Below are 8,021 nucleotides of genomic sequence, written 5' to 3'. Positions count from 1 at the left end.
GCTCTTGGTGTTTTTTGGGCAGCATGCTTTGTAGACATGTGACAGGGTTGATTGTATAGTTTTAAGAACAGGTTAGACAAATACTTGTATGGGATGTTTCAGATGGGGATGATCAACAGCCACTGGTGTTGAGTAGGGAATTAGACTAGATGACCTCCTGAGAGCTCTTCCAGCCTAATTTTTCTGTGATTCTTGCTGGAGATCTAAAATATTCCATTTTCTTCATTTTATCAATCAAAACCATTTAGCTGTGTAACAGGGATACACTGCCCCTGTTACGGGAACGTTCGGGAAAAGCACCCAATTTGTTGAAAACTTTCTGTCAGACCCATGGAACTGGGCAACATATTGACTGTTTACCCATCCAGGATGCTAAATACCCGCTATGGACTTTGGCAAAGTGATGAGGTGCAGTTACTTGCTGACAGTGATGAGGTGCTCAAACAGATTGAGATAAGGAAAGGCTTAATTGCCAATTAAGTCTTTCTGGATTTTGGCGGACAACTGGAGATTGACAACAGCTGGGTGGAAATATTGTATAAAGGACTGTCAGTGCAATCAGCTTTTCCCCAGAAGGGGAAGAGGAGCCGAGGCTTTAGACGCCAGAGACGGCAAGCAGCCTGCACGGAGGTACAGGCAATGAGAGAGAGATTCGCCAAGAACTTCTTGTTGAAGTGGTGAGTGTTGGGCATCTGACCCGTTGGAAGACGATTCAGCTGGATGATTGCAGCTCTGTCCAGATCTATGACAGGGACATTGCTGCTGTGAATTGATAAGCTTGCAAACGCCCACCCGGTGAGTGTTTATTGCGGGACTGATATGTGAACTGAGAACGTGTAGGGAGAGCCATCTGAGAGCCCTATAGCTGGCAGCTAGCCGAGTTGCACTTCTTGTGAGAGGGCATTGTTGATGCTCATTATTAAAACTAAATGAGCACTTCTGTCATGTGGTGTCCCCTTTTAATCACTCCCATCAAAGTCATGGCAGGCAAGATTGACACCAAAATAAGGGGAAACAAAGCTATAACATCTTGTTGCGTGCCTTAGAAGAAGAACACGCTCACAAGCTGCAAAATGTTTTTTTCAAGGCATATTAATACACTGAGTTAAATTTTCCTCTGGGTTTATCAGGTACAAGTAGTCCAATGAAATGAGCATTCAGTGTGATAAACAGCATTTGGAGTGAAGAGAAAAGTCTAATGAACACAGACACTGTCAAAGCTGTTCTTTAGCTCAAAATGAATATTAACATCACTTGTTCCATTCTTTACGGCATGTTCCTTCCATTACCGAGTGACTGGAGAAAGAATAATCAACTTATGAGCCTGTGGCTGTTGAAGTTCAACCCCAACTCACTTTTTTTATTTGAATTACTTTTGCAGAGAGATTTCACGAACCTAAAAATGTCACCAGCAAAGTGACCTATCTTCACCTCTGCGTGGCCCTTGAGAGAATATTAATTTTTGTTGGCACATTAATTTTTCTCATTAGCATTTTTCTTTCCTTTTATTCTTCTCTGATTTTTAGAGGCATCTAAATCCAATAACAGCCACCTTTGAATCAAAACCACCATCTCTGAATGGATTTCAATCTGGGCAAGACCACCTGGTTCTTGTCTGGTAACAGCAATGTTTTCCTTGCAAAATGTTTCATTGAGGTTCCTGGAAACTTATTTCAGCTTCTGCAATTGAATCTATCAGTATATGTAGTTTCAGAATCCTGGAATTTGCTCTTTATCTTCCAGCAGGGGGAAAAAAGACATTGGGTCCCCTCCATCAACTAGAGCTTTTTATCCTTTGTGAAAACTGTTCTTTTCCCATAAATCAAAACAATGAGCTGTTACAGCTCTTTGGAAACTGAGGATTACTAGGAAGGAGCCATAATTGAGGAGCTGGCTGGGCTATTTTTAGAGGACACAACTTTTATGCCAGATCATTCAATCATGAGGTAACCTTTTAGCTTCTTTTATCCAAAGCACATGAGAAGGCTGTGATGTTCAAAGGAGATGAGAGAATTAAGGTTTTTAAGTTCCACTGAATTACAGTGGGATTCAGGTGCCTTTATGCCCTGATTTTGAAAATCTCAGTTTTAGTATTTCCAGAGTTATTACAGAGAAAATGTACAGGGGAGGGAAACTTGCCTGGAGTCCAAGGAATAATGTACTGCTAAACAGTAACTGCCAACCAAATGATCTAGGTAGTCTGTGCAGCCTGAGGTCCTGGACTAATGGTAACACTTTTAAGTCCAGCTCTTTTCCCAGTTATTGAAAAGAACAGCTGGGGGAAAGCCATATTAAGTAGTCCTGGGTAGAGGATGGAGCAGAGTAAATTCCATAATGGAAAAATAGGACACCTCATTTTTTATTGGCACCTCAGTGCTGTAGCAAGTAAAGGCATAAGTCCTGCCTGCTATGGATTGAAATCCTTTGACAATTCTGGAAAGGGGACACTTTGGAAGAGGATGTGATCTTGACCACATTATGCAATGAAAAATGTTTATTTTCTAGGAAGAGAGCAGGCTGTCCTGCAGCATTATAGGGCATCCAGACCTTGATCCAAAGCCTGTGAAAGTTGAGGGAGGGGTTCTCCCACTCAAATATACTTGTATATTTCTCTTTTTTTTAATTCTGTGCAAGAAATATACTGGGTGTGGTTGATAAATGAAAGTTAATTTACGGAACAAACTTCAAGACAGATCCTGGAGCCTCAGTAAGGTGCACTTAACCCAGGACCCTAAGTGGAAGACAAGAAATTCCCATGTCTGCCACTGACTTCCAGTGTGACCCTAAGCAAGTCACTTGAGCTATCTGTGTCCTAGTTCCCTGTAATTATCAAGATGATATTTATCAGGATGATAAAATACTGCCCCCCCCCCCCACACTTTGACTGCCTCACTTATTCAGATGGTTAGCTCTTCTGGGCATTGTCTAGTAAGATCTCTGTGAAAGGAACTGCATACTACTGTCCATTACCTTGTCCTGGAAAACCAATGAACAGTGCTGAATATTCACAAGTGCCCTCTCCTGATTCTTTGTTGGTTAACTATCTAACTTTTGTGTGGAAAAAGAAGTTTCTAATTTGGAGAAAATTCACATTTTCTCTCTCTTTTTTTTAATTCTAAATTTCCAGCAAAATGGAGAATTTCAGGGCACTGCACTGCCCAGGGAACAGACTAACCAGTTCTCCTTATCCAGCAGGGTCTCTGCGGAGCCTGGCAGACCACACACTGGTTAGGGCAGGCATCATGGGCAGGCAGGTATCTGGTGAGCCCATGGTGATGACAGCCTGGGTGTCTGCAGAGAGAAGTAGGAGGCCCATGGATCCTAACAACCTGATGGCTGCCTGCCTTCATTATTTCCACAGTGGTTTGGTGGAAAGGACACATTCCTACAGGACATTGTAGACTAGGTCTATTGTCTACCTATACACCCAGCCACCTCTTTTGTAGATTGTTCTCATCACAAGGACAGTCTCTCAGCATGACTGGACTCTACTGTAGGGTGGGCCTGGAGAAGCAGTTGTAGCATATGTATCCATAACTGAGATGAAACAAAAGCCATCATGTAATACGCTTAGATTCACAATACACCTAGATTAACAGGGACACATCTTTGCAGTGGTTCCCAGTTCTAACCAATCTCTTACTCTTCTAGCTCTACATGAGACACCCCAGTGGGCCAACTTCTGGTCTTGTGCAAGCAGGTGAAACTCAGTCAGAAGTGGCGTAAGATTGTGCCCATTTCCAGAGGTGCTGCATATCTAAATTTGTCCCTCTGCATGCTTAGATGTGCTTGGCCGAATTTTGCCTGGCCTTTTGTGTGCTGAACCACGGCTTTTTTCCCAATGCAGGTACTGATTGCCCCCATAACTGAACAAGGGCAAGTCCAGAGGGATATCTACCTGCCTGGGGAAGACCACCTGTGGATGGACACCAACACTGCACAGGTGTTTGATGGAGGGACTGTCATCAGGAACTATTCTGTTAAGATTGCAGAGGTGCCTGTTTTTGTAAAGGTTTCTTCAATGCCAGACTGTCCAAGGTTTCCATCCTCCACAGGAGAATGATGCTGACAAGACTTGCTCTTTCTTTTTCAACAGACTGTTTCATCCATTTGCACTTTTCCAGGAACTCTTGTTTGGTTTTGATTTGCTTTTGGGTTTTTTCAGTTGTGTTTAAATCTTTTGTTGACATTTGTTACCATTCTGAGATAGCAAAATATGACAAGATCTTTGGTGCAAAATATAGATGCTTATGCACATCCAGCACATCCAGTGAGATCCTTCAGGTTCAGCTGACCTGATCCCATGTGCTAACTATGAAGAAAGCCTTTGATTAAATAGCAGTGAAAGAGAAAGCCTCAGAGCCATAAGGTAATGGGAATAGCAGACCACTTTGATGCCTACTGGAAAAATCCTCTTGCTTGGGGGAAAAAAATCAGCGAAGCACAGAGCTAGGTATGACAGAGAGCATGACTGGCTTCTTTGGAAAGAAATAGTTTGGGCTGCCTGCTTCTAGCTTCCTGAATAAAAAATAGGATTGCATCTTCACCTACCTCTATATATTACAGTGTTTCAGTTGGGGAAAATGGCAGCATCCATCCTTGGACCTTATGTTGGCATCTCAGTTTTTGACAAGGGAAATGTCGGAGTTTCATTAGACAATGCATTCAACAAGGAGAAAGCACAATAAAGCTGATCTGTAGCATGTGTAGGTTGCAAGTGTAAGGAGCCTTCTTCATTTCAGATGGATAATTTTTTTAGAAACTAACTTGTCTGTTGCCTTTTACTGCCACATCCCCACCTCAGAGAACCTGCCTGTGCTTTTGGGAACAGCCCGAAGCTGAAAAAGGACTTTGCTCATTTCCAAAAATGAGTTATCTAACTTTTAGAAGCAGTGAGCACTTAGCATTTAGAACCAGCAGAGCCAAGGATTTTTCAGGGTGGTAGCCCAAAGGACATTCAGATGGCTCTAAAGCCAAGATAATTTTCAGAGCTGTTTGTAGCTGTGCTAAGGATAAGTTCTCAGTAGCTGATAAATACTGCAGAGACAGAACATGCATTTACAAGTAGCGTTAGCATAGTCAGAAGGCAGAAATAGCTTGTCAGGGACTTCAAATGACCCTACCATGGGGCACATCTATATAGGAAAGAGAAACGGTCAGATCTTTAATGCTAGAAGTGTAAGGAGAACAATATCTTGGGTTTTTATGTCTTCCATTCTTAATCCCCAGCTTCACGTAGGGCAAATGTCTTATCACCTGTGATAAATGGGCTGGATCCCCACTCAGCATAAATTGGCACTGTCCTACTGGAGTCAGAGAAAATAGGTTGATTCATACCACAGCCCATTGCCTTCCTCTGCTTGTGCAACCCCTACGGCAGACAATACTTGGTGTTTTCCTAACTTTTATCAAGAATACTGAGGCTGTCTTGGACCATGAAAAGATTGCACATGCAGCATTAGAAGAGACCAGACATGCTGAGCAAGGGAGGAATAGCCAGGTATGCCACACACAGGGCACAGAGGGTTTCCCTGGTACAGCATAGCATGAACACCAGTTGTAGGACAGATGAGGCTGAGGAAATGACTAGGAGTCATACCAGTCAGTGCAGCTCTCGCAGTGCTGAATGGCTACTGCCTTGACCTAGTATCTAAAAAAAGTCTCCTCCAGCTATTCACTGGCCTTGGTGCCTGACATGAAATGAACAGAACTGATACTACAGGTTCAGCCCAGGTGTTCATTTCATGCTTTCTGTGCTGAACATGATCTTGCTGCAGCTCCCACTAGCCCCCTTGGCCTTCTCAGTGTATCTCTGCCTGCACCCTAATTTCTGAGTTTAACAAACATAGGCCCCTTTGACTAAAGCAACCAGCTAGTCCCAAGTTCAGAGGGTCTGAACTGGTGCCCCACAAGGAAAAGCTGGTTCTGGGGGATCCGACTTCCCCTTAAATATGCTTGTAGCAGTGTGCACTGGGTCCGGCTGCATCTTCTGAGAGGAGATAACAATATGCTTCCAAGTGCTATGTGATTACAGTTAGTCCTCTTCCAGTTATGGAGGGAGCTGTCAGGAGCACTCAGTCATTGAGCTGCATGAACACAGTTCAACTAATTAGCTCTGCTGATAGGAAGGGCTAATAGCTCCATGGCTAAGCTGCTTCTGGTTTATGAGGCAGCCCATGACCATGCCTATTCAGCAGGAATGTGTATCACTGGGACCCCCAGTACTGAATCCAAGGTGTAATTAACTGTTCCTCTTAGGTGAGCTAATTAGCTCCTGCTTTCCCAACCCAAGTGCTGCTCCAAGGAACCGATGCTAACCCAAATCAGAAGTGGTGTTGAGTAGACTGCTTCTAGTTTTGGAGGCCTGAGAAGAGTCCTGTGTTCCAGGCTTTCCTGAAAACTATCACTGTCTCTGGCCCCTTCATAGGTTCTGCGCGATACTCTCCTTTACATTCTGTGCCATCTTGCAGAGCCTCCATGGATCTGTCTGCCTGATCAGCTCTCCCTGTCATCTCAGTCTCCAGCTGCAAAGCTACTTTTCTTCTCTTCCCCTGTTGCATATTTCCTCCCTCACACAGCTATTCTGTTTTTAGTGCTACAGTTGCATTATTTACACCACCGTAGAAAAGCGCTTCAAGGTACAGTTTATAGGAAATAAGTAAAGTATTGCTACTACAGACACCCAATGTTACTGGCTTTATTGGGCACCCTTACCCATGTAATGTGCTCACTGGGACTCTTTGTTTCCCCTTCTGGTGTATGAGCCCACTGCAGCTTTAGCTGTAAGAGCTGCATCTTTTAACACAGGTAGTCTGTGTTTATATCATAGAGAATCATAGAGAAGTAGGGCTGAAAGGAGCTTCCACAGTCATCCAGTCAAGGGGTTTTCAATCTCACCCCACCCCCGCGTCCGGCAGGCCGGGCAGCACCTGTGCAGCTCGCAGAGGGGAGCTCCTGCCCTTGCCTGCCCTCCTTGCTCCTGAGAGGCATCACTGCAGGCTGGTGGGTGGCAGCACTCTGTCCCCACCCGCCTGCGCATACCACCTAGGCCTAGGGCCTTCTCAAGTACCCCCAGGGGTATGCATACCCTTGGTTGACAACCCCTGATCTCATCCACCTCCGCTGCCCAAGGAAAGATAATCCCTGTCCAAACCACCCTTTGCAAATACATTGTCTAACCTCTGAACAACACTACACAACCATGACCCAACACAAGGCTTAACATCCTAATCTGCCACAGGTAAAGCAGGGGGACCACAGCCTCCACCATCCTGCTGCAACGGTTGTTAAAATATGCTCAAGAGACCCAGGAAAAGAGCCATGACTCTCCCTTCCCCTGCTCTCCCACTTCAGAGGAAGGCAAAACCCTCACAGTCGATACCAATCTGACCATGGGGTAAAATTCTTTCCCAACTCCAAATCTGGCAGTTGGTCTGACCCTGAGTGGAGGGGCAAGACCCTCTAGCCAGGAACCTCTGGGTTTAAGTCTCAGCAGGAGCACTGGCACACCCTAATCAAAATCCCCAGCCTTGGCTGCAGCCAACATCCAATGCCTCTGATGAAGGGTTTAAAACAAAATCCTGGCACATAGAATCATAGAAGTCGGGTTGGAAGGGACCTTGCAGATCTTCAAGTCTGACCCCCTGCCTGGGCGGGAGAAAAACTGGACTCAAATGAGTCCAGCCAGGTAGGCATCAAGCCTCTTCTTAAAGACCCCCATGGTAGGAGCCAGCACCACTTCCCTTGCAAGTTGGTTCCAGATCCTAGCCGCCCTGACTGTGAAGTAGTTCTTACAGATGTCTAATCTAAATCTACTCTCCAACAACTTGTGGCCATTATTCCATGTTATGCCTGGGGCACTAAGGGAACCAAGGTCCCTCCCAAACCCTTCTGGTCCCCCCTAGTGAGTTTATAGATGGTCACCAGGTCCCCTCTCAGCCTTCTCTTGTGAAGGCTGAACAAGTTCAGGTCCCGCAGTCTCTAACTGTAGGGTCTGCCCTGTTGTCCCCGATCATGCAGGC

At 45.0% G+C, this 8,021-nt stretch overlaps 1 protein-coding gene across 1 annotated transcript in view; it reads left to right on the top strand.

Annotated features, from left to right (window-relative positions):
- Positions 1-4,264, top strand: part of LOC109299244 (SITS-binding protein-like) — a 133,861-nt gene extending 129,597 nt beyond the window's left edge. The window contains exon 10 of the mRNA XM_019519846.1: positions 3,848-4,264. Coding sequence (XP_019375391.1) covers positions 3,848-4,063 — 216 coding nt within the window. The 3' untranslated portion in view covers positions 4,064-4,264. The remainder of the gene's footprint in view (positions 1-3,847) is intronic.
- Positions 4,265-8,021: the final 3,757 nt, after the last annotated feature.

This window comes from Gavialis gangeticus, unplaced genomic scaffold (genome assembly GCF_001723915.1).
Source record: "Gavialis gangeticus isolate Ggan-Ray unplaced genomic scaffold, GavGan_comp1, whole genome shotgun sequence".
Classification (NCBI taxonomy): Eukaryota; Metazoa; Chordata; order Crocodylia; family Gavialidae; genus Gavialis; species Gavialis gangeticus.
Note: the sequence above shows the minus strand (reverse complement) of the source record. Positions and strands in the feature narration are given on the sequence as shown.